The sequence below is a fragment of the Ambystoma mexicanum genome, chromosome 12 (genome assembly GCF_040938575.1).
Source record: "Ambystoma mexicanum isolate Mex_15411 chromosome 12, UKY_AmexF1_1, whole genome shotgun sequence".
NCBI classification, from domain to species: Eukaryota; Metazoa; Chordata; class Amphibia; order Caudata; family Ambystomatidae; genus Ambystoma; species Ambystoma mexicanum.
Window position 1 is genome coordinate 1,153,247,329 of NC_090936.1, and position 27,897 is coordinate 1,153,275,225.

At 46.4% G+C, this 27,897-nt stretch overlaps 1 protein-coding gene across 1 annotated transcript in view; it reads right to left on the minus strand.

Moving 5' to 3' along the window:
• Positions 1-27,897, minus strand: part of HELB (DNA helicase B) — a 785,178-nt gene that overhangs the window by 541,071 nt on the left and 216,210 nt on the right. The window contains exon 5 of the mRNA XM_069629731.1: positions 20,838-21,009. Coding sequence (XP_069485832.1) covers positions 20,838-21,009 — 172 coding nt within the window. The remainder of the gene's footprint in view (positions 1-20,837; positions 21,010-27,897) is intronic.

Here is a 27,897-nt window from a genome sequence, read left to right on the forward strand (position 1 = left end):
ATCCACCTTAACCTCTCTTCTTGCCTCTCTGCAATTAAATCTTGGATGTCCTCTCACTTTCTAACCCTCAATACGGACAAAACAGAAGTCCTTTTCTTCCCTGCTAACACACATCCTCCTCCCTCCCCCACAATTTATTCTCTTCCCCCCCCCTTCCGTTCTCCCCATCTCTCCGCATGCCTGCAATCTTGGCTTTCACATTGATTATAATCTCACCCTCTCCCAGCACATCTCTCTCACTGGCAGATCTTGCAGCTTCCACCATTATAACATCTGTAAAATTCGTCCCTTCCTAACTTTCCATGCTACTAAACTCTTAGTAACCTCCCTCGTCTTCTCCAGGCTCTTCTACTGCTCCACTCTCCTTTTTGGTCTCCCTTCTACTCACTTAACCCCCCTTAAATCTATCTACCACTCTGCTATTCGCTCCCTCTTTCTACCTTCACATGATTCCATCTCCTCTTCCCTCTCCTCCTTAGGCTGGCTTCCCTTTCACTCCCAGCTCAAATTTAATTTCCTCCGTCTCGTTTTCAAATCCCTATATGGCCTTGCTCCACCCTACCTTTCCCCTCTCCTCACTTTCTACTCTCCTTCTCTCCCCCTCCGCTCAGCCGAACGTTTCTTGCTCACTCCTCTTTCGTCTCCCTGCGCCCCATCCCGCTTCCGTTCCTTCCAACTTCTTGCTCCTTTCCATTGGAACCGTCTCCCTCTCCCTATCCGCTCCATCTCCACCTACCCTTCCTTCCGCACTTCCCTAAAATCCCATCTCCTCCAATGTCCACCCTGACCTCTTCTGCTACCTCTCTCTTGATCCTACCTTCCACCTCCCATCCTAACTCCTTCCTATCGCCTCTCTCACTACAGTCTCACACCACTCATGTTACACCACGGCATTCAAGTAAATTGTTGCATGTATTGCTTTCTGTTACTTGATTCACATGTTGTTTCTCAATGCTTATTGTATTCTCTTTGGTACTCTTGTAAAGCGCTTTGGAGTAAAGCGCTATATAAAATGTAATAAATACAAAAATACAAATATAAAGCTATCAAGGACATTTGCTGTACCAGATTGTAAACTCAAATGGCGCATCGTTATCCGATGGCTCATAAATCAAGGTTAGTGATTTACAATAATCCTTTTTTTTAGGTAAAGGAGTATATGTTTTATCTGGTATGGGCGTCAAAGGCTTCAAAAATGTTAACTCAACGCTAGAGTCGTCGTCGATATTTTCGATGAAGTTGTTCGACTTCAATGACACTGAAGGCTACAATCGCATTGATGGTGTTGAAGGTGCCATTGGTGTTGATGGCGCAGGTGGCGTCGATGGTGCAGCTGGCGTCAAGGTCACGGCTGGCGTCGATGCACTCGATGGTGTTGATGACCTTGATCTAGACTTATTCATCGACTTACGGCTCGAAGGATCCTTCGAGCATTTCTCATTGCGTCGAGGCCTCAACAGCTCTCAATGTGGATCTGGCATTCGTCCCGGGGTCGAGGGAGCGCAGGATTTGGCTCAAGCCCTTTCCTTACCAGCTTTAGAAGGCGCAGTAGGAGCATTGCTTGTCGAGGGTTTCTGTTTTTCAAGTATGTTTAGCATTTCCAACCTAAATGCTTCCCATTCAGCAGGAGTGGATGCCTTTGTGGGACAGGATATAGCTCTCTCAGGAGAGGAGTCAGACGAAGAATTAGAAGTGGGCGACCTGTGGTGCCTCTTCTTTGACTTACTTGACGATGATGAGGGGTGGTGGGAGCCACTCCTCGAGCTGAACCTTTTCACCTTCTTCCTTTGAGGAGAGTCGTCTCTCGCATCGTCCGAAGGTTTCTTCGACGGGGTAGTCGATGGGGATTTCTTGGGGTTTCTACTTAACACCAATTTCCCCTTTTCCGGTCATCGGCTGGCATTTCGAGCAGGCCGAGGTCTTGTGCTCCACACCGAGATACCACAAGCATACTCAATGTGGATCGGTTATCAACATCTTGGAACTGCAGTCCTGACACTTCTTAAACCCGGTCTTCGGGGTAGTAGGTGTCGAAGATGAAGACATTTTCGCGAACTAAACCACTGAAGCGCGCCGTAGTTCTCGAAGCGAACTCAGAAAAACAGAACTGAAGCCAGCGGGCGCTGCACTTGCTATATATACCTTCGATGACATCATCCTTGAGGCGGAGGCCCTCGAGGGACATCAAGCCGACTGCATCAACGCACAGCACTCTCTGCCAAAAAAGAATTCCGAAGCAGCTGAAGCTGGATATCGTATATCAAAGATTAGGAATACATGGGAGGACACAATCCATTTGAACATTTTTTGTATGTAAGTCATTCACAATCTGGGCCCATTCACACGAGACAGCTCTTTGATTTGAACTAAACCCTTTAAAACCATTAGCTATTTGAAGATCTTGAGTTTGACCAATGTGAACATTCACAAATAGTGGTTCACGAACAAAGGTTAAATCGTTCGTAGGATCTGTGGACCAAACTCACTCATTTTCAATACCGTCAACAACACTATTTAATTAATAACCCATTTTCTTAAAATGTTGAAGTTCAGAAAAAACAATCCCATGTTTCATCTTTGAATATAGGCCAATCTTAACACTGTCCACTCTAGTGAGGTCTACAAATTCCACACAGGCAATATCCGATGACATGCTTGTAGTCAGGTTAGGTATCTCCTTAAGTAAGGCCAACATAAACTGTCAATTAAGGGGATAGTAACTCGAAGACAAAGGAGTGAGCAGGACACCCCCCCAACCAGATTAGCAGAGGAAGGCTCAAGAAAGCTCAAGCCATCGCGAGTTGAAGCAAAAAAGAAGACTGGCACCATTTTAGGTCAATGGTGACCCGTATGTCCTTTACCGCAGCTGTCGGTAGAAAATATTCACTGCCAACAGGCCACTCTGACTTGCAACTGCAACTATAAAGTTACAGGAATAGTGAGAAAAGAGATGCAATGTGTCCCCTTAACACTTCACATAGTTGGGGTGTGCTGATCTCACAAAACAAATGCCTAAAAATGCCTAGGTAGGATAAAAAGGATCCCCTATCTTGGTAACAGACTAATGACAGGAAAATAAAAGGAAACCAAAGTAGGAAGCTCAAGGAGCTCCCAGCAACACTCCACAGAAGATGTGTGCTGCAATAGTAAAATACAGATGCCTCAAAAGGATATAGGAATGCAGACTATCAAAGGTAACCAAAAAGGGTTCCCAAAGTCACGGAAAAGGGATGAGTATGTGAGGAAAGTGGTGAAAAAGGAGAGTCAGATGAAAACAAAAAAAGTGCTGGGGGACTCACTAAGTGGGGAGAATGACACACAAGATGGACATTTTACCCAACACTAGAACCCGTGGTTTCACCATAAGTTTCTAAGGGTTACCCAGATGTGGACCCTTTGCTCACTTTGCCTTCACCTCACTGATGAGGCCCAAAAAGGCTGGAATGTGTGTCTGGGGTTGCTGATGGTGCTCTTTTTCAGCTGAGAATTGCCTAACATTTCTGTGCTCTGTGGCGCAGCTAGGAAGCCATGTAGGACGACGCGTCCGGCTAGAGCTCCCGCGGATCCATGCAGAATCCTGCTGAAAACCATGCAACAAATAACTTAAATTACCCACAACACAGAGGTCCGTGCAGGGGAAGCTGTGGAGCATGCACGGACCAGTGAAATATAAACGCTGGCGGAGACTGGAAAAGCTTGATACGAGATTGCGGCAAACAAAGGAAAATGGCCACCACCTGACGAGCCGAGACAACGGCGCGACTGGTCGGAGCGCGGGCCACCGGACTCCCTGAATACTAGAGGCTGAGGTGTGGAGCGGACTAAGGCGGGCGAGCAGAAAACAAAGGGAGCACTCGGCATCCTGACTGGGGCTCGAGGAAGGCACAGCTGCGTGAGGCTGCAGCCCTGCGAACCACGGCGCCGGCCAGAGTCGGACATGGAGGCTGCCTGAAGCAAAGGGGAGATCAGAGAGAGAAAGGAACAGGCCGGGCTCGATCGGATAGATATATTGTCTCCGACAACACAGGCGCTGGCGCGAGCGAACTGCTGGCAACACACGCCCGGACGCGCAACGGATGGAGAGAATGGGCGGTAGAAGATATAAATGTAGCTAACACCATTGTAATGAGGCACACGGCATCTGCACACTGCAGCACGGTACACAGACGCGAAAATAAGAGGAAAATGGAATGGTCGTTTGCCCGGAAGTAATGGTAAGCAGAGCACAACTATAGAATAAAACAGGAGGCACACGAACTGGGGCACACGCAAGAAAAGGCAGCCAGCCCCACGAGAAGGACCAAGTGCAACGTAAGCAAAAGAGGGGACACCAGCAACGGGCCTATAACAGAGGCATGGGCAGGAAATGAAAGGTACCAAGGAACCGGCAATGGGCTGCGCGCAGGGGACATAAGGGCCAAAGGAATGAGACACCCCTTGGCACATGCATGAGGCGGAAAGGAGGGGAGAGTGAGGTGCACCCTGCAAGAGCACCGGAGAATACCACCCGCATGAGCAGTCTGCACCCGTGACCCGGCAGGGTTCACGGTTGAAACACGCTGGGCCTACAGTGACACCGAGAAAGGCTCATAAGCACTGGAGGACGTAGCCACGGTCCCAGACCAGCAAGAGCTGGGGCACACAGACTGGGGGGGAGGGGGGAAGAACCGCCCGGGCACACGTGGGAGGACACAACCCACTCCGGGCGCAGACTCAGCAGCACAAGAAAACTCCTACTACAGCCCGCCTGTGTCCCGCTGCCAACTGGGGACCACTCCTACGGAAGCCACAGACCACACGCTGTGGGCCTCGCACACGCAAGCCTGGAAAACTTTAAGATGGCCAACAAACGGCCTAAAACAAAGGGCAAGCAACCCACGCTCGATTAATATGCCAGAACATCGCCGGGGGCGGAGGGGGCCAGGAGCATGGATAGAACCCCCACCGGGGTACAGCCACCATGAGAAAAGACCAGTAAATCCTTGCAGCAATTGCAGACCTCAAAGTGGCTTGGGAAACCAAATTGTTATTGGCAATGGACAAACTAAAAGCGGCACTGGAGCTCAAAGTCGGGGCAGTACAGGAGGAGGTAAATCTTCTCCGGCAAGACGTCAGAACGTACAGGCGACCTAGAGAAGGAAGTGGCCCCGAATACAGTTGCCCACAAATCAGAGCTCCATGCCCTAGAACAACGTGTGGGTAACCTGGAAAGCAGGGCGGAGGAGGCGGAAGGACGCGCCCGGAGCTGAGGGACCTAACCCCACGGAGTACATCGAATCAATGCTGCTGCAAGAGATAACCGGGGGAGTGCTGACCCAGGGGTTCACGGTGGAACGGGCGCACTGGGCCCTAATGAGGAAGCCACCACCGGGAACCCCCCCAGGCCGGTGATAGACAAGATCCTGAACTATCGTGACTGGGAAAAAAATCCTATAGCACTTCCGGAAGGGAGGAAGGATACCAAGGGCATCGGCAAACATAACGGCATACACCCTGCAGATGCAACGCCGACGCATGAACTTTGGGGCAGTGAAGAGAAGATTGCGGGAAGCAGGCTACAAGTATATGCTGTTCTACCCAGCAAAACAAAGTGTTCCACAAAAATAGAACACTGTTTTTTGACACCCCAGAGGACGCTACAGATTGGCTGGATACACAGAGCTGCCCCCAGGAAATTGGGCATCCAGAAGGAAGATGGCGCAGATAAGTAACATGGTGACCGTGGCACTCAGGGTGTCGCAGTCTCAGACATTGGGACTAGAATATAGGACAGGATACAGCCTGTCGGAGCAGAGCGACTAGGGCTATATATGTATGATCTTTGAGCACGAGAACTTAGGGAAAGGTGAAGGAGCCTAACGGAACCAGTTCTCACACCCCCACAAATAGATTAGTTAGGTCACCGGTGGACCGGTGACACCCTGCCGGGTTCCTGATCTCGGCATCCCGAGGCAGGTCCAAACGCGGGGGAGCCTGAGATTCAGGGATGGAGCTCGGCACCGGTGGGGGGAGGGAAGGGGTTGTGTGCAGTGTATTATGGTTGAGCAAGGAGGGGAGTGGGGGTTAGTTGGGGAGTTTATGTTGGAAGGGGGAGGGATACGAGCCCAATTTCATGTCAAACCAGGCTGGAGAGGAAACCTGGGAGGGAGGAGAAGGGACGAACCACGAATGGCAATGGGTAGCCTTAGAATGGTAACCTGGAACGTGAGAGGCCTCAACAGCTATCTGAAGAGGAATAAAGTAATGATGTATCTGAGGAGGTTGAAAATTGACGTAGCATTACTACAGGAAACCCACCTTACTAAAGAGAAACTGGAGGTGATTAAGAGAAAGTGGAGAGGGACCGCCACAGGAGCCACATACTCTGCTTATGCAAGGGGGTTGGTCACGTGGGTGGCACCTCATGTACCATTTAAGATGCTTCAGTCCACAGCGGACCCAGACGGTAGAATGCTAGTGGTGCATGGGATGCTGGAAAACAGGGAAGTGAGCATTTTAAACTCATACGCCCCTAACCAAGACACAGCGGCCTGTTTTAGGGCACTATATGGTCAAATTAGCCCCCTACTGGGTGGCACGATTATATGGGGAGGACATTTTAACTGTACATTAAACCCCAAAATGGATAGGTCAGATGGCAAACCAGACAGACCCACCCCGGCTGCAAGAGCATTACAAGCCCTGCTGGGGGACTTTGGACTGGAAGATATCTGGAGACAGCTACATCCGGAAGATAGGCAGTACTGACATTACGCGGCCCCACACAACCTGCACACGAGGCTGGACTACATGTTCGCTGCCTCGGAGTTGGTTGGAGAAATGATAGGCTCGGAGTGTAAGGCCAGAGTGTTTTCGGACCACTCCCCCCTGGTCTTGGAGTGGGGACACCAGCCCCCTAGAGCGAGAATCCTGACATGGAAGCTCAGAGCCAAGGCCCTGCAGGACTCGGGATTTCGTGAGGAATTAAGGGAGGCGATTACCGAGTACTTTGATGTTAATACAGGAAGCGTACAGTCAGAAGGAACCTTATGGGAGGCATTCAAAGTGGTAGTACGGGGCGCAGCCATAACTAAATCCAGAGGGCTCCAAGGGGGTATAGAGCGGGAGCTACAGGAGACAAGAGAAGAAGCTGGAAGAAATAATGCAGGCGGGGGGGGCACCTCACAGGAGGATGATGAACGGGTGAAGCTGCTACAACAAACTAGCAGGGAGTACTGGGACAGATTATGTAAACTGAGCTACAAAAAAATATATTGAAAGGCAACACGCGGGGGGAGACAAACCGGGTAGGCTGCTGGCATGGTTATACAAAAACGAAACGCCACGACCGGTGATCAGGGAGATAAAGGGGGTAGAAGGCCAGACCTGGGACACCCAGGAGGGAGTCAATGAGGGGTTCCTCAGATTCTATAAACACCTTTACGGGGACACGGGGGAAGAGAAGGGTCGAGAGATTCAGGAAACACTAGAAGACATAGAATTGCTCAAACTAAACGATCAGGAACGGGAGGAATTGGATGCCCCAATTACATTCGAAGAATTAGAGACGGTGATCCAGCACCTACCCACGTGTAAGGCCCTGGGGTCAGACGGGCTCCCTTGCAAATTTTATAAGACATACAGGCAGGAGGTGCTCCCTCCGCTGCTGGCCATGCTGAATGAAGCGTTCGAACGAGGAAGGCTGCCAGAGTCCCTGAGAGAGGCGGTGGTCATCCCTCTCCGAAAACCGGGCAAGCCAAGCACGGATTGTGGGTTATATAGACCCCTATCAATGCTCAACCAAGATAGCAAAATCCTCACAGCTGCACTGGCAAACAGGCTCAAACGAGTCATTGGTAAACTGATACACCCAGACCAAACAGGCTACGTTCCAGGCAGGAATATAACCGACAATCATACGAGACTCCACCACATTATTGAACAAACAGAAGGACCCTGGAGAAATGGCAATAGTCTCGCTGGATGCTATTAAGGCCTTCTACTCTGAGATGGGCGTGGTTATTAGCAGCGTGGTGGTGGCGTCGGTCTCCTGTACCGCTCCAAATACATCTCCTCCTCTTCTTCCCTAACTCTCCCCTCTTTCTCTTCCTTTGAATTCCTCTACAAGTCCTTCTCCTCTCCCATTCCTATTTCCTTCCTGATCATCTATCAGCCTCCTGGCCCTATCTCATCCTCCTTTGAAGACCTAGATCAACTCCTCTCACTCATTTCTCCCTGCCCCTCTCCTCTAACTGTACTTGGTGACTTTAATATTCATCTTCCTTCTCCCCCCCAATCTTCTCCCCTCCTCTCCATCCTTGATTCCTACCTCCTCTCCCCCCTTTATCCCCTACGCACTCCTCTGGTTCCACTCTTGACCTCATCTTTAACTCCTCCTATCCCTCCTCTCCTGTCTCTTCTCTTCCCGTTTATCTCTCTGACCATGCCTTACTCTCGTTCTCACTTTCTCCTCTCTCACCACCCTCTAACACTAATCCCTCCCTACCAATCTACTCACGTCGTGACCTACGTGATTTTGATACTACCCTCTTCTACCACACTTGCTCTTCTTCTCTTCCTACTCTTCAAGACTTTGCACTACTCTCTCCCGATGATGCTCTCTCCTCCCTCTCATCTGCAATCACTACTGCCCTAGACCAACTCTGCCCCCTTTCTCTCTTCCGCCCTACTCAAAAACCTTCTCAACCCTGGCTTACTTCCCATCTCCGTTCTATGCGGCGCTTTCTCAGACGTCTTGAGAGACTCTGGCTCAAAACTCCCTTGCTGTTAGGCAGAAACCTGTGCAGTTCCCTCTGGGACCACTGCAAAAGATTTAAGTCTACAGGTGTTTGGCAGTAAACCCACTTGGTAGCAGTCTGTACCACCCAGATTTACCTGGTAGCTGTGGCTGAGCAGTCAGACTTCCCTCAAGAAGAGTTAAGCAGTATATAGAGCATACACAATAGGCACAGAGGCACAGTAGTACAAGCAAAAATATTTATTTAAAAACCACACTCATAAATTACACTAGTACAGAAAAAGGTAAGTAAGTCAAAACACAGTCACTATTACTTATATGTACATCCCTAGTTATTTGTTGGACAAGTCTAAGTTAACACCACTTATTTCCTAGACAGAGGTGAGCGCTTAACGTTAGATGGCACTCCAACAAGTTAGTTAAAAAATGAGGGAAAAAGGCAGAAGTAATGAAAACAGCAAGGTAAAACACTTTTCACATTAAGGTTAGAAAGGCAGTCTATTGTGGAGCAAGGAGATTTGGTTGCTAGGCCCACTTTTGGGAGAACCAGGCGAAAATATGCCCAAGATCACACAATGTCACAAGTCTTTGCAGGTGAGTAGAAAAGGTTTTACTAAGTTTAGAAAAGTTTAGTTAGGGTGTCCCAGGCTTACCCAGGTTCGAGAGCCAAGGGCTAAATCTACCCCGTACAATCGGTGGCAAGGGAAGCCGGGAGGAACACAGTACCTTTAAAAGTGGAAAGGACCCTCCAGCGGTGGCAGTTGTTCCTGGTAGTGGGTGCAAGTCGCGGGGTCGTCCAGAGGAAGAGATGATCTCGACGTGGAGGAAAGCTGAAGGTCGTTGCACTACCGGGGAAGAGACCAGCCGTGGAGTTTTCCGGTTAAAAAGGATGTTACCCCTCTTTCACGGTTGAGGTAAAAAGTGGTATCCCGGTTGCCGGGGTGCTTGGCACAGGCAAGGCGGCCACCAGATGCTTCGGGACGGCGAAAAGAAGGCAGCAACTGGTTGTCCCCACCAGTTAAGGGAAGAAGACTCTCCGGGCTGGAGATCTCCTCTGTTGTTGGGAAAGTGGTGAGACGGTTCCGCAGGGCTCCACCGGTGGTGTCGTCCTGGCAGGTCGGCTCGCTTCTCCCTCTTCGGCTTCTTAGGTCCTGTGGCGACTTCTGACGAACCAGTCCCAAAAACCCTACTTTTATGCAGCAAACCCCCATTCATACAGCCTAGCTGTCACTCAAACATGCTAAGTGGTGAGCGGGGTGGCTCACCACTTGGGCCAATCACACCAGAGTGCGACATGAGTTGGCAAGGCAACTCATTCCAGGGAGCCTAAACCCCCTCCCACACCCCCTGTGGTACCCAGACAGAATGGCACCACTTTGGAGGGCTTCTGTGCAGAAGCCCGCCAAAAGTGAAACAAAGGCTCGACTCGGGTTCAGGGTTACTGAAGTGAACCTAGACGCTATTTTGGCAGCGAGTTCTGGCAAAAAATCCCAACCGGTGAATTTATATTAAATAAATAAACCGGCGGTATCTTTAACATTGCACCAAAAAGTGGTGCATTAAAATCAATGGGAAATCCCATTGGGAAACATTCCGGTGGAATATTTCTGTGGTATCCACTGCCACCAGCCAGAAACTCGGTGAGGGGGGACGGGACAGTACCCCCTCGACAACGGAACCAGGGGCAATCTAATTGCCCCTACCAGTACTTCCACAGTATGGTGGTTTGTACTGGTTAAGTTCCTAAGTTAAGACTAGTAAAGTCAATGGTGACTTTACAGACCCAGGGAGACAGTAGTCAGTCCCAGGGTGTGGAGTCTATGTTTGGGGGTCTCTGTGACACCCCTGTGTTACTGCACTGAGGGTGCTGTGTAACACATTAAAAAACCAATGATAGCCTATGGGGAAAAAATACCCCATAGCCCATAAGCACATAGCAAGTCACAGTAACACTCTCAAGTCATGTCCAAGAGTGAGGGTAAAAAAGTCTCACTCTTGGCAGGAGAAAAAAAATAAACCCCAAAAATCCAGCAAAGCTGCTGGGGGACTCACTAGGTTAGGAAATTCCGCCTAAACAGAGAATTCCCCCTAACACTTGCTTCCTAATCAAAGCTCTTACTTCTCTTACCATACACTTTACAATTCTTGTCTTACTGCGGCCAAATCCGCCTACTACTCTAACCTTCTTCAGTCTCAAGCCTCCCATTCTCGTCGGATTTTTCAAACTCTTTCCCGTCTTCTCTCTCCTCCCACTCCCGATCCCTCATCCAATTCCACACTTTCTCCCTCTGATTTTGCCAACTACTTTTCCTCCAAAATCTTCACACTTAGGCAAAAACTTAACTCCCTCTCTGACTCCCTCTCTCCCCCCCCTCTCCTCCATCTTCCACCATGTCTGTCTTCGCATCAGTTTCCCCTTCTGATATCTCCTCCCTTCTATCCAAAGCCCACCCCACGTCTGCTCCCTCTGACCCTCTCCCCTCTGTTCTCATCCCTAAGGTCTATCATCTTATTATCCCTTACCTCTCCTCTTTCTTTAACTCCTGCCTCTCCTCATCTACCTTTCCCTCTGCTTTCAAACATGCAACGATAATTCCTATTCTCAAGAAACCCTCCGCTGATCCACTGCTCACTACTACCTACAGACCTATCTCTCTCCTACCTTTCCTTTCCAAACTCCTTGAACGCCTTGCCTACTCCCAACTCTCTTCCTTTGTCTCTATTTCCTCTCTCCTTCCTCCTTTTCAATCTGGCTTCCGTCCCAAACACTCCACTGAAACTGCTCTCATCTCTATTCTCAATTCACTCCTCTCTGCTCGTCATGCTAAGCAATCCTCTATTCTTATACTCCTTGATCTCTCTGCTGCTTTCGACACTGTTGATCACCCAACTCTTGCTCCATAACCTCTCCTCCTTCGGGTTCAGAGACCCTGTTTTAAAATGGCTATCCTCTTATCTTTCCAACCGTTCCTTTACTGTTTCATGTGGTGGCCAGACCTCTCCTTCCTTCCCGTTAATTTACGGTGTTCCTCAAGGCTCTGTACTTGGCCCTTTCCTCTTCTCTCTCTATACCTCCCTCATTGCCCCTGTTATCTCCTCCTTTGGTATCTCCCACCATTTCTATACGGATGATACTCAACTCTTTCTCTCATTCTCCTCCTTCACACCTGACATCCATCTTAAACTCTCCCCCTGCCTCACAGCCATTAAGAACTGGATGTCTTCCCGCTTTCTCTCTCTCTCAACACCGATAAAACCAGAGTCCTTTTCTTCCTCCTCCCTCTCCCTCCCCCTTTTATCCATTTTCCTCCCACTGATCTTCCTATCTCCACCCATGCTCGCAACCTAGGCGTTCTATTTGACTCCTCTCTCAACTTCTCGCAACACATTTCACTCACCTCCCGCTCCTGCCCATTCCACGTCTACAACATTCGCAAAATCCGTCTCTCCCTCACTTTCCACGCTACTAAACTCCTAAGCTCCTCACTCATCTTTTCCCGTCTTTTCTACTGCTCCTCTCTATTCTTCGGACTTCCCTCTTCCCAGCTTACCCCTCTCAAATCCATATACCACTCTGCTATTCGTACCCTTTGTCTCCTTAACCCCCGTGATTCTATCTCCTCTTCGCACTCTCATCTCGACTGGCTACATTTCCACCTACAACTAAAATTCCACTTTCTCTGCCTTGTTTTCAAATCCCTCCATGGTCTTGCTCCTCCTTATCTCTCCTCCCTCCTCTCCTTCTACTCCCCTTCTCGCTCTCTCCGCTCCACTTCCTTCTCACTGTGCCCCCTTCCCCCTGTGCTTCCTCCCGCTTCTGCTCTTTTCATCTTCTTGCTCCTCTACACTGGAACTCTCTCCCCCCTCCCAATCCGCTCCTCCGCTACCCTCACCTCATTTCGCACTTGCCTTAAATCCCTTCTCCTTCATGCCCCTCCGTGAAGCCATCCCTGCCTTCTCAACTCCCCCCCCCCCTGATTTTCCCCTCCCTTTAATTCCTCTCTCCCCTCTCCCTTCACTCTCTACCCCTTCCTTCTACATGTATTCAATCCTTCTCCGGGTTCCCCTCAACTCACCAATTCTCACTTCACTCCCCCACCCTCAGTTAATTGCTCTTTGCACTGTTTTGGGGAATGATTCATGCTCTAATTCTTACTCACAATGTTAATTGTTGTTATTTCTCTGTATTTGTTGTTACAATGTACAGCGCTTTGGCATAAAGCGCTCTATAAATAAATAAATCAATCAATCAATATGGGATGGGCCGGGGTACCTGAAGTGGGTCAAAATGGTATATAGTTCCCCAATCGCCAGGGTCAAAATGGGCACAATAATCTCAGACATTTTGGCAAATTAGTAGGGGCACTAGACAGGGCTGCCCCTGGTCGCCCATGCTGAATATTCTCGCGCTGGAACCACTGGCAATCTGCCTCAGACAACAGTACGGGGACATAGGGATCCACATGAAGGGAGGGTCGCACCTCATATCATTGTACGCCAATGATATATTACTATACCTGCGCTTCCCAGAGGAAAACCTACAATATATCCTGGAGGTGATGGAATGTTATGCCACCCTCTCGGGCATAGCGGTAAACCCCAAGAAATCAAGCATGTTCCCTCTGGGGAGATACAGGCGGGCCCCGCATAGGAGTCTACCGGTCCTGCCGATACCCTGGCAGACCAGGACATTCCAATACTTGGGAATCGACATATACCACACGACCGAGGAGGAGCACAAACACAGAAAAAGCAGTGGAGGGTATTAAGAATAGCATGAGGTTCTGGTCCAGGCTACCCCTGGCCATGCTAGGGAGGGCGGCATTGATCAAGATGGTGGTCCTGCCCAGACTGTTATATTTTTTTATGAACATCCTGTATATGCTTCCCAAATGTTTCTTTGCGAAACTCCCACAGCTTATGCAGGGGCTTTATATGGCAAAACTCCAGGAATAGGGTGGCCCTTTGGAAGTTACAAAACTCGTATGAAGGGGGGGTAATAAACCTACCGAACTTCGAGTAATACTACTTGGCGGGACAGCTCCAATATGTGGCCAGGTGGTTGTCTGAAGAAGAGACGGCCAAAGCCAGCCTACTGTACAAGGACACCGCCCCCTTCTTGCTTAGAGAGGTGGTGTGGCTGCCTAAATCAAAGGTGCAAAGAATGGCGAGACTGTTGGTACTGGTCTGGGAAATATGGAGCAAAGCATGGCAAATAGTTGGAAACCCGGCCCCATGCTCCCCGCAGGTGCCGCTAGTGAATAAAATGATAAAAGGGACCCGCAAATATTGGGAACCAATGGGCCTTGTGACCCTAGGCGATATATGGCAGGTGGGGGAGGCACTAGATTTCCAGAGATTAATGGAGGACACCGGGGTGCACAAAGGCCAACATATTACTTATACAAGAATCATTAGACGGGTGCGAGAAAGGTGGCCTGAGGCAGTGCTAGCGGAACAACCAGATGCGGTCATCGAGACTATGTATGATATCTTGGACGGTGGGCATGAAATATCCCGCATATACAAACTATTGATGACCAGGGTGGGCAAGGAGGCGCTCCAACTGAGACGGGACTGGGAGGAGGAGGTGGGAGAACCCATGCTGGATGGACAATGGGATAGGGCCCAAAGGTACCATAAGAAGGTGTCCCGAAACGTGAAACTACAGCAGATCCAGCTATATGTTACTCATAGGGCATATATGACCCCTAGTAAGATTGCCAGGTTTGGGAGCTCAGTGACACAAATGCCCAAGGTGCGGGGAGGTGGAAGCTGGGATGATGCACATGTTTTGGGCATGCCCGGAGGTGGGTAGATTCTGGACAGAGGTTAAGCTACGCCTGGCCGAAAAAGGGATCACATTGGAGGTGAAGTCAGTTTGGGCATGCATGGTGGGGGGTTTTGCCAGACCACGCAACCTGAAGCACATCAGCAAGATGAAAGACCTGGCCTACATTTTGGCCAAACGGAGAATCGCAATGGGCTGGAAGGCAGCCCAACGACCTAGAATTGAGACGTGGTGGGCTCACCTCTTGAAGTGGGCAGATGTAGAAACGGCAGCTTGGTACGAGTCAATCAGTAGGGGAGGGGAGGAAGAAGCAGGACCCCTGATAGCTTGGAGACAACTGGTGGCCACGATGGTGGGACCCTCCCAGGCCGACTATAGTGAAGATGACATAAGTGAGATTAATGAGGTGTACATGTCCAGAGATACGCAAGAAGGGGACATTGTAGCAGGGGCTCGAGTTAAGGGGGCGAGAGAGGGGAGGACCGAAATGCTCAACATGTTAATACAATGATGAGAAGCTTAAATGCGGATGTCCTCGATGTTTGGAGTGTTGCTAATAAAAATTGTTAAAAAAAAAATAAACATTTCTGTGCTCTACTGCCCTTGTGGGTGGGACCAGACTAATATGCAAATGTTATTTCTTGCCTGTGAAGAGCACTGTGAGCTAAACCAAGATTGTACACCCTCCTGAATGGGATACTTCCCCTACAACAGGCTAATTGAGCCATGCTCATTCTCGACAGAGGGGGCTCCCACCGCTTTTTTAAAGGAATAGTGCGCTCATAAAATATTATTGGCTAAAAAGATGGCCAATAATCAAAAATATATGTAAACTTTTTTTTTTTTTTTAAAGTCACTAGGTAAAGCATTGAGCAAATGAAGCTCAAACTTAAAAATATGAAGCACTAGGAGGCATCCATTTTTTGAAATGGATGCCTCCTGTGCTTGCCCTTGCGGCACTAATGAAGCAAAAGCCAGCCAGCTATAATAAACAAAAGCTACCACTGGGTGGCTTTTGCTTCATTGGTGCCGGAGGACGGAGACCAGAGACTGCAGGCAGGAAAGCTGCATCTGGGTAAGTGCTCATTTCTTTTTTTTAAATAAGCACTAGCTGCATTGTTTTTCTTAAGTTTTCCAGGCTGGAGGAGCACGGAAAACTTGGAAAGAAAACCGCAGCTTTTAAAATGTTGTATTTATGTTTGCGGTAGCTTCAGCTTGTAGCCCCCTGGGCTGTAAGCTGAAGCTACCGCAAACAAATACAACGTTGTTGTATTTAAAAACACTGCGGTTTTCTTTCTAAGTTTCGCACGCTCCTCCGAGCCGGAGGAGCCTGAGAAACTTTGAAAGAAAAACAGCAGCATTTTTTGATACAACCGCGTTGTGTTTCTGCCTGCCGTGGCTATTACTTTGAGTCTCCTGGGTTCCCCCGGGAGACTCAAAGTGAAAGCCAAGGCAGGCAGAAACACAACGTGGGTGTTTTTTGAAATGCCACAGTGTTTCTCACTACGGCGGCTTTCGCGTTGAGTCTCCTGGGCTCCCACAACCCTGAGGGAGCCCAGGAGACTCCAAGCGAATGCCGCCACAGTGAAAAATCCATCATGGTTGTATTTGTAAATGCAGCGGTATTTACAAATACAACGTTGTTATTCCGACTGCAGCGGCTTTTGCTTGAAGTCTCCTGGGCTTCCTCAGGGCTGCAGGAGCCCAGGAGACTCCACGCGAAAGCCGCCGCAGTCAGGATAACAACCTTGTTGTATTTATGATTGCTGCGCCTCTGCTTTCTGTCTTCATTTTATGTTTTCTGTGCTTCCCTGGGCTTGGGGGGCACTGAAAACGTAAAATGAAAGTGAAGGCAGCCTCCTCAGCTCTGCTCGGGCTGCAGTAAGCAAAAGCTCCCAGTAGGGGGCTTTTGCTTCTTGTTTAGTGCCGCCAGGGCAGAGCAAAGGAGGCTGAAATGTCAAAATGGATGCTCCCATATAAACACTCTGAGCCTCGTTTGCTCAAAGTGTTTACATAGGAACTTTCATTCAAAATATGTTTTAAGTATGTTTTTGACTATTGCCCATCTTTTTAGCCAATATTATTTTCGGAGCGCACTATTCATTTAAGTGAGTAACCTAATATTTTAGTATGGTTCAACAAGAGCAAAACCATAGTTGGCTAACAAATCTATGGCTGCTGCGTCTGTAATCCCTTTTTCATTTACAATGGCCACTCTGCAATTGCCTTGCCCTTTCAAAGCATAAAGTTGGACTCCTTTTGGGAGCCTTCAGCTAAACATCTCATTCAAGAACACCATACATATGTGGGGTGTAGCTATCCAGATGTACTGTTGCATTTATTTGTCAATACTAATCCTACATATTTCGAGTTTCTTATTCTGTTTCGCCCACAACTTCAACGCATCATTGTTAGGGAGTTTCTTATATGTACAGATTTCAAATTCTTCCATTTGACCTGAAGTACGCAAAAGGTTTAGTAGCAATGGCTGAGCAGCCAGGCTTAGTCTAGGAGGGAAGAGGGCTGTAGGTAGGCACTCAGGACTCCGAGCATACAAGGGGGTTCAAAGAAACATTGGCACACTAGTAGTTTATATAAAAATAACATATTATATGCACATTATGGTTTAAGGCTTAAGCAAGCTAAGTAATTTGCAGTAAAATCACAGTCAATGAGCAGTGGAATAAAAAGTTGTATCCTTTAAATTAAAGAACAATAAAAGGTTGTATCCTTTAAATCCAAATGGGATAAAAGCTATGTAAAACTCTTGTACCGGGTAAGCAAGCTTTTAAAACACAATGGTAACTTAAATTAACCCCTGCTTAACCAGACTTCAGAAGTCCAACTCTATACTATATGCTACACACAGAGTTGGGGGCGGAGGGTACAATGGGAGTCCAGTGACCAAGGTTAAGGAGGAAGGAAGCAGGTGAGTAGTTGGTAGAGCAAACATTGCATGAAGAAAAGCCTTGTTGTTTGCAGGCAAGTATAATAGTTTTAGAAAACTAGGCCCAATGGGTTGTTCACCCAAAGGGAACCTAGGGCGCCCTAGAGAGGGGTGCAAGTAACAGCTTAACTGCAGCCTTCCCAGTGCACTAAATCACACAGCAAGGCCAAAGTACGTACCAAGGCTTGAGATGGTACCTTTTCAGTGTAGAATTTGCTGCAGCAGGTCGGGCCACCAGGTGAAGCGACAGTTGCCCCCGGTTTGTATTTTCTTGGCCTGAAGACTGAAGAAGGTCCTTTTGAGTGAGACACCAGATGCACTCGAGCAGTGCGGTGCCAAGCAGTGGAGCTCCATGGCGCAGGTGTGTTGTAGCCTTTTACAGGCTCTGGATGCAGATCTGTTATTGTATGGTGGAGTTTGCACCATTTCTCAGTCCTCATCTCGGTTGAGGGGACTTTCAGGAGCGGAATCCAGTCACTGAATTCCAGAAGGATGCCTACCAAGTTGTAGACGTACCAATATTCGGCAGACGTTGCACAGCAAAAAGGCACAGGACCCTTGGTATTAGTGAATTGCAGGCCGTGAGGGTTGCAGCTCTTCCAGAGATGGCTCATATTGAAGTTAGTCTTGGGACTGGTTGATCCCAGCAGTTCAGAGGAGGAAGTTGTCCATTTTGGGTCTTCCCTGTTGTCCAGAAGTTGATTTCGGGATGCAGCGGTTACTCAGCCGGTACTGGTGGTTGCTGCAAGTGGCTGCAGGCATCCTCCTCCTGCTTCACATCTTCAGTCCAGTGGTTGACACTGGGGTTTAGTTACAAGACCCTCACTTTTTATGGTGAAGAACTGGCTAAGCCCACCAACCATACCACAAGCCTCTCATGCAAATCTGGGAGGTGGGCTGTCCGGGTGGACAGCCAGCCTCCCAGTTGGAACTGGTTCCAAGCAGGCACACTGTTGAACAAAGATCAAGTGAGTTTCAGTTTCCTCCCCCACTTCCCGTCCTTTCAGGCACTCAGAGAACCTTGGCAGGCTTTCCAAGAGAAACCCACTAAATACAAGACTCATCGAGACCACCCCCACCCAGCTAGGTAGAAGAAGGCCTAACAAAGGATAAATCATCAAGAGATGGTGAAAAAAAGTACAGCCACAATTTTATGGGAATGGTTTACCCTGTGTTACCTGTTGCAGCTGCGAAGACAGACTGCTACACAAGTTCAGAAAAGTTGGTAGAAAAATATCCACTGCCACCAGACACTCCGATAACTTGCCCCTGTACTAGGATATGTGGAGAAATTGATACATTGTGTCCCCTCAGCACTCCATGTAAGGTGTGGTGTGCTGATGCCACAAAGTAGAGGTCAGGGTGGATGACAAGGATCTCCCTGCCCCGATAATGTTATCACAGAAAAGTACAAAGGCAAGCTCAAGGAGCTTCCCAGCAACACTGCAAAGTGTTGTGTGCTGCAATAAGAAATTACAGATGCCATAAAGTTGAAGGAAAGCATAACTACAAAAGAGAGCATCCAAAAGAGATACAAAAGGTTCCCAAATAAAGAGTAAAAGCCAGAGTGAGTGTGGAAAAGGGTTCCACTCAATCAGCACAGCCAGATACAAAAACCAAGAGTCTGGCAAAAAGTGCTGGGGGACTCACAGGTTGAGAGAATTTTACACAAAAAGGAATTATATTCCAACAATCATTTTCTACAAGGCTAGAAGACAACCGAGCAGGACATTTACTATTTCTATACAGCATTGGAGACCAGAACCTACACCACCAGTGGCTGACTGATTAAGTAGAGCTAAAGGTTTTGTTTCCAATGTCATGTATTTCTAAGATCTGCATCTTCAAGCCATATGCTGTGTATGCATGTGCATCTTGAGAAGACATCAGGGCTAAAATGACATTTTCTACATGGTTTACTTGGGCACACATAGGACTCTGTGCCTTTGTCCGGACAGATCAGTATATAGCATTGTAATGGAGGACATACTTTGCTATAGAGTTACCAGGTTCTGGCAGGAATTGCAGGTACTGCGAATTAGTTCACAATTGAAGCATCAAACGGCAGATGATGCAGAGGCTCCTAGTTTCATACAGGAGAATCCACAACTTCTGTCGGCCTATCAAAGACTAGATCTGAAAACATGTGAACTGTTATTGCCCCAAAGGGTAGGGGCAGTTGGCCCTAGCAAAGACTCACTGGGCAAAGACCTTCCAAAATATCCTTGTGCATTACAAGTACTTGAGTTTTCGCAAAGTTGTCGTTTATCAATACTGTGCAGGTGTACAATCACATCTCCTACAGATTTAAAAAAATATATAACATCACAATGAATAAGCCACTGCAGTGTTTGCTTTACAGCCAGTTGTTTAGGTTTGTTCATGAAAACCTTTACTCTAGCCCAGTTAGTAGTTCTGCTGAGTATGCGGAGAAAAAGGCATGTATTATTAGAAAGTGTTCACATTAGTACTAATAGCAGAACATCATGGGAACTGCACACAGCAGGCTGGTCACAAATTGTAAAGTGTTTATCCTTTTGAAAAACTATGGCAGAAACATGCCTGTTTCACAAAAGTGTGTGGATTCACCAAATTTGAAGGAAATTCAAAATCATGTTTTATGCCTGCAATATACACAATTAGTACCTGGCAAAAGGGGTGGGGAGTGTAGTAGCCTGGCAGCCAGTCAGGAGGCTCTGACCAGGGGCTTTACTACACAGTAAACACCCACTCCGTAGCTCCTCAGAGCTTGAGGCCGCCATCTTCCCTCGCCGAGAATCAGGTATGTGCGCCCCCGCATGCCATTCTCCCCTCCTTCCCCCAACCCCAATTTCCACACTGCCAACCCGTCGCCACCCCCTCCTCACTTATCTTGTGCTCCTATGTCCCTTGCCAGCGGCAGGAACACTGTGTTCCCACGCATCTACTTCCCGAAATGGCCACCATAGAAAGGGACAAGGGACTACATGTAGTTCCCTTCTCCCCAATCCATGGCGGGCGACCATCTTGTTTTGTAGTTTTTTCTCAGTTGAGGAACACCAAACATGCTGCATCTCAACTTGAGAAAAAAACACTTAGTACAACCTGCCGGGGTACTAATACCAATATAACTCTCACAGTGGGGACATTACAGGTCAGGTAATGCCCCGGGGCCAACGATAAAGCCCTTGCTTCCCTTAGGGTTCTAACTTATGCCCTGGGGCATTAACTAACCAGCAATGCCCCCACTACTCGGGTTATATTTCCCAATTACTGCCTTTCCTTCCGGACAAAACTTTGGGCACATAAAATACCAATTACATGACATGCAGAATTCCTTCGTGAGCTTAAAGGCTAGACAGTGAAAAGGCTAGATCACTCACCAAGAATCACCAGTTTAGCCAGTTTGGCATATTCACAGAGTAACTTTAAAACTGAACTGAAGATCTGGACGGACACCAAGCTGCCTTCATCCACCACAAGGGCCTCCACTCCAGCAAACTTCCAGCTCTTCTCCATGCCATTTTTACGCCAGTGATAGAAGCTTGCTGTGACCTACAAAGGCAAACAACTTCTTAGATGTGAACATTACTTATTGCAGCCAGAAGTTGGATTAAAGCTCACTCCCAAATCCTGGTAAGCTTTCATTAGTGGACCATCTGCCATAGAAGTCCCTCAATTCTATGGGCAGTATCACACATTATTTGCCAGTCTGATCAATCATCTACATCACTTATCAGTGTGTGCCGATATATGTTGGAATTGGCTTTCAAGAAATCTGTGCCAAATGTCAGCGCTGCCCCCGTTTAGAACAGCTTACACACATGAAAAGGGGACTAGAATATTATCTTTATGAGACTCAACAAGGGCTTTTCCATCAAGTTACATTAACCCCTCCATCACTAGCAACCACATCAAGTCAATAAAACAATGGCCTTCCTCACACCTTGGCATCAGACATGTGTTCAAACCAAATACCTTGCCAGATTCATGAAGGTGCTTATGCTGCCACAAAATAGTACTCCACTTCAACTGCATTTCCACAATGATTACAGGTGCTGCACCATAACATTTGTTCAACATTGTTTAATTATATAATATTGTTTCTAAAAGTCATTAAGACATTGTGCGGGATGGGAAATCATGCACCACTCTCGATTCTGAAAATCTGAACCTTTTTTCTGAGTCAGATCACCAGCCAGGTCAGTCCACCTTAAATTGACAGTATATGCATGTAACCATTTAATAGGATGATTTGCACATGTAAGGTAGGGACAAGAATCAAAGGAAACATGCAGGATAAACTCCAGAGAGAAGACAAGAACAAATGTCTACTGATCAATGTTGTGGCCGTGAGTGAGATTGTCTCAATTTCCCCCTATGTTTTGAAGCTGCTCCTAGTTATCACAGGTTCCTCGCATATCTAAAAGCTGGGGGAAACAGCGCCAGAAAATAATTGTTGCCCTACCAAATGGTGCTTCTAGATACTTTTTCTGACTCAATTGTTGATGAGACCAATTCAATTATCTCACCACAATAGTGTAAAGTTAACACAAAAATTGCAGGCTAGTTTTACGTTGGGATTTAACCTAGTCTATGAACAGTGGGAAAAATAACCTTTTTTTATTTAGTTCTTTATTGCATATCAAGAAATTAAAATACAAATTATATACATATTTTTTTTTCACCAAGCTTAGTCATCCCCTCCCCCTCATAGTGCAGAACAGAATCATAACTCTGTAAAACTTCCCCAGGTTTCATCATATCATTTGTGTTTCTTTTGCGATCTTAAAATTACTCTCTGAGTTAATGACATCTTAATACATTCTTGAGACTAGATGTTAATCGGATATCCATTCTCGTAGAATACGTTTTTGTCTACTTGTGCAGATCTAAAGAGCCAACAATTTTGAAGAGAGGGATGTTCAGCCAGAATTACATCATAACCTAAAATGAATGTCTTAAAATCAAAGTCCATCTTTGCTCTCAAGATTCTTCTCCTCCCACTTCTCCCCAAAAAGAGCTAATTTTGCTTTATTCCCATAGCATGTGTTCTAAAGAGCCCACTCTGTACCTACATCGCCAACAAGCCTCTCAGTCTACCATATCTAGCCTACATAGCATTTCTGGTGTCCAATATACTCTATTAAGAATCATGATTTGCCCAACTATTTCACCTATGTTCAGGGAACTCAAAAGGGATAGTCGTACAAAAGTTGCACCATCTAGTATCCGGCATCTCGGAATTCAGTTTGTTAGACCAGGTAGTTCGTAATTAATCAGTCAGGCCTTTACATTTTAACAGGATGTTGTACATTTTCGATGCTAGGTGTCAATTTGTATTGAGTTCAGATAACTGTGCCCTTAGATTACTTTTCGCAATGACTTTTTTGAGACATAGCAAAAATTTAAGTAGGCGATATTTGTTATTGCCTATTTATTCCTGAAGTCTTTTAGAGAAAACCCATTTATTGGCTTATTGGGTCCCCAAACTATTTCACCCCACTCAGCCAATTCAGCCAAACTATCATCGTCTTCCCGCATTTCACAGTAGGGTTTACCCATACAGTCCTCTGTGTGAAGAGGATCGTGACCCATTCATTTTGACAACTGGATCCAGCTTTGTTGCAAGAATTCTGTACGAGTGGATGCTTCTCCTCCTTTAGGGTTTCTTGTCATCAATAGTACTCTTGGTTCTAGTGGTGTATTCAAACATGTCTCCGCCTTAGTCCAATCATCGGTTTGATCACAAAGGAAAGGAATGAAGTGCTTTGCTGTGAAAGCTAGATGGTACGCCTTGAAATCTGGTACTCCCAAACCTCCACTATCGCATGGCAGTTGCAATTTCTACAGCTTTAGGCATGGTGATTTGTAGTCCCATAAAGATTCTTGCATTTGTCTGTCAATTTTACCCATTGTATTTTTCTGTGGGAAATGGAACCATACTTTATAAGTAGTTGATCCGTGGAGTTATATACATCGTTACGGAACTGAATTTTCCCCCATAGTGACAGCTTTATTAGGCACCACTAATCTAAGTCCATCTTCAGTGTTGACCTCAAATTCTCCATATTTTCTATCATCAGGTGCGTTACATCGTTTGTTAACCATATTCCAAGGCATTTTGTTCTCTTCAGGCACCAGTGGAATCCTAAATTGGATAGATCAACCCTTTTTTGGATTTTGTGACCTTGGCATGGCTTCATATTTCTGCCAATTGATTTTAAATCTGGAGATCTTATTAAAACTTGTCAACTCTGTCCATTAGGGCCGGTAGCGATGTATTTAAATCTTGAAGCACAAATAATACAATATCTGCATATAGCCATAGTTTTTGTTCACATCCCCTATGCATGACCCCCTGTATTTTGGCATCTGTTATCAGTGCACACAGCAAGGTTTCATTGGCGATTACAAAGAGGAGAGAGAGGACATCCCTGTCGGGTTCCTCTCTTGAGTTCCATCATCCCTGATGAAAGTCTGTTCATTGTCACCGTTGTTGAAGGTTTGGTGTATAGTAGTTTTATTCATATTAAAAGCTAGATCAAAACCTCTTACTTTCTAAAGTTGTGTATAAGAATTGCCATTCAATGCTATTGAAAGCTTTTGCAGCATCCAGAGACAGAGCAACTACCTTAGCGTCTAATCTACGATTCACAAATGTTAGTATTAATTTTCTCATATTTACTGCAGTATCTCTCCCTTTTGATGAAACCACTCTGGTTCTGGTTTATCAGTTTCAGTAACATCACCTTGAGGCGCAAGGCCAGACTTTTGGCTATTTATCTTGTTGTCAGTCTTAATCAGAATGATGGGTCTGTAACTACTGTGAGGGTTCAGAAATGTGAAACTTTGTAAAGGTTTCTCAACAAATGTCATTATATTAAATTGGGAAGTTGGACAAACACCTCGCTATCTATACCCGGACATGGATTTCCCTGCCTAAAATAAACGAAAGGAAACACTCTAACAAAGTATATGTGTCCCTCACACTTATACATACAATAAATAAATGAGGAAATAATTCATGGCAGTTAAAAATAATATAATTGATTTCGTATTGTAACAATAGTCTCTTCTTAGGACCTCAGTGAATTACCTTCTGCACATTTCAAGCAGCATTCTGCTGCACAGTTCAAGGAAAGAAAATAAGGGAATCGTGGCTTGCAACAAAGTTCCAACACAGTTCTTTGCAGCTTCAATTGGTCTACAGAAAGTTCCAATGCTCCACTGATTCAACAAAAACAATAGAAGACCCTTACTCTTCCTTGTACGATTTATCCTCCTTAGAAAAGGACAACTTCGCAGTTCATCAATAGCAACAATAATTATCTTGATCAGGATGATTTGCCACAAATTATACATTCTAAAGAAATACAACATCTTGGTAACAGCTTTACACAGCTATTTCTTCAGTAAAACAAGCAACATGAATGGTCTCTGTCAGGCCCACTTTGTAGAACTTAACTTCCACCGGTTTTACTCCCATGCCTGGCCTACTCCTCCAAAGGTTAACCATCCGGGTATACTCCCCTGTTTGAGCAGCGTCTCACAACAAGAGCCCTTGTGGTTAAGATCAACTGACACAAGGTTCACAACAGCTTCACAGTATTCAACAGGTTGCAGCTTCAAGACTTTTAACAACTCTTTAGGGAAAACAGGATTCACAATTTTAATACTCTTCTATAAATAATGCTCCTTTCCTTCTGAATATCTTTTCCCAGAAGGGCAGCCTTTTTGTCACTCGTTTCACCACTGCACAGGTAACCAAATACAGTCATGTATAGGGTCTTATTCTGCTTCTTCCTTGGCATTGGGAGTTTATACCAGCATTTAATCTATGTTGTACAAAGTATGGGCAACAAGTTTCACAACTTATCGACCTTTCATTAGCCCCCTTATGCAGTTGGCAATATCTTTTGGATTGTATTGGCCTTGAGTTTAGTCACTTTTTGTGGGTATTCATTATCAACAATATCACCCCAAAGGGTGGCTAGGTTTTCCGTGGATTCACACATTTAAGGTTATAGTCATTTGATTTTGTTATACAAGACTTTCGCTGCTGTTCAATCATTCAGTATTCAAAATTGCTCTGCGAACCACTTTCACTCACATGCGAGTGCTGCGTTTGCTGCTTTTCAATAGTTTGGTATTACAAATTATTTTCAGAGCTACTTTGATTCATACGCGAGTGCTGCTCTCTTGCTGAATGCCTGCCTTGAACACGCAAGCAGGTACGGAGTGCTCCAGGGTCACTACCAGTATGTGAATTCACTGGGTAAGACGTGCGCCTCCAGTCCCCTTGCAGCTCACAGGACCTCTGCTTCTGTGTCCGCCTTCATTCACTCCACCTGCAACTGGAGCTATTTTTGCTCCTGAGGCCCTCAGGTGCACGCCAGCCACTGGAGACAGCCTTGAGGCCCTTGGCTGCACGCCAGCCACTGGAGACTGCCTCCAGGGAAAGAGAGCTTCCCTTGCCTTCACTTCCCGTTGCGCAGCCTTTGCACTTCAGGATTTGGGAGAGACAGACCCTCTCAGTTAACGATCTGACAACTCCTGCAACATTGTACATTTTTAGCCTTTTCCTTCGTCCCGGTACTTAGGGAATTATGGGACTTTAAGTCCCCAATGGCAAAGTTAGGTTTTCTTAATTCTTCTGTATTACAATAAGCCATTAGAAGGGTGGGGTTTCGGGGGGGGGGGGGGGGGGGAGTTGAACAAGGGGGGTTTCCTTCCTCCTGACCCGTCTCCTCCCCCCCATGTGATCCTCCCGCAGGACACCAGCCCCGGGGTCAGGATCAGAAAGTGTCAGCCTTTCCCTGGCCACATAAGAAGGGTGCCAGGCTAGGTTTTCTCGGGGAATCTTGGCTGATTCATCACACTACTCATCAGGTTTGGTGGTCTGCCTTTCTTCAGCAATACCGAAACTGATGTGTGTCGAAAAGAGCTTGGTAAAAGACCATTTCTCAGGTAAGACTTGAACATGTCAGCCATAAGTTCAAAGACACAATTGGGTAGAATTGGGTAGAACTCCACAGGGAATCCATCGGTATCAGGGCATTTACCAGAATTTAAAATTGGAATACTGCCCTTTTTAGGTCATCCTTTGATATTCCCGCTTCCAGGTTTTCCTTCTCAATCTCTGACACATTTGGGAAATGTGTATCTTGGAAGTATTCATCCAGGGATCTGTTATCTTTCCATTTTCAGAAGTGTAGAGCTTAGAGTAGAAATCCATAAATTCCCTATTAATTGTTGCAGTATCATAAGTCAATTGATGGTTACTGTCTTCTATTGCGCTAATTGTTTTTTTCATTTTCATGTACTTTGTTAATGTGCTAGTAGGTGGTCACATTTCTATCCGCTTTCATAGCAGTTGCCGCATATCCTGGATAGAGCATTCTCCGATATACAACATAAATACGAATACAAAAAATTAGTATGCGTCTTCTTCACAGAGGCATTTGACATTAAATCCTTTTCTAGGTTATTCACTGTTAATTCCAATGCCTTTAACTCTTGTCCCTTTGTCTATTTCTTCCCGGAGCATATTGCAATCAATATGCCTCATATAGCATTTGAAGGCTTCCCATAACCCCGCACAGGTTTGTCCATCTCTGTTCGACTGAAGAATTGCTGCTTCTTTAACAATTCTTCCAACCAGCTCATCATCATGTGATATAGAAGTATTCCTTCTCCACGGATTTTACTGCTGTAAGTTATAATCGAGTGAAATTTCCATTGATATAGGGGCATGGTCTGAAATGTGAATACTGCCTATGGCCCTGGTATGGAAATAACTGGTCACCTTTCCTGCTGTTGGTATCATATCTATTCTGGAGTATGTACCATGGGCTGAATGAAAGGTATATTTCCTAGTGGTCGGGTGCTCTAGTCTCCAAATGTCCATCAGTCTGATTTCATTTATCAGGTCTTTGAGGGCTAGGCATTGCCCAACTCTAGGTCCCTTCCATCTATTGCTGTTCCTATCAATAATGGGTCCAACACTTAATTAAAGTCTCTTCCCAGTATGATAATAAACTAACCCATGCTTTGGAGAGTCTGTGCAACTTCTCTGACCATCACCTGTGTCGGCATAGATGTTACAGTTATTAATTACGGTATCCTGTATCTTACATTTGGTGGAGATCAACTGACCTTCCTTGTCTTTAGTATGGGATAAGACCGTGTCAATTTTTGTGGTATAGGGTACAGACCCCCTCCTCGAGCAAGAGTTATAGAATGAGCCAAAAGCCTTCCCTATCCAACCCTTACACATCCTGTCCGTCAGTCACCACCTGTGTCAAGTGGGTTTCTTGTAATAATAGTATTTCTCTTTTTTGTTGTTTTTTAAAATGTATTTATTTATACCGCACCGAAGCCCAAAGGCATCAGGGCGCCAACAATTAGACAAAAGACATACATATATAACGGCACAGCAGC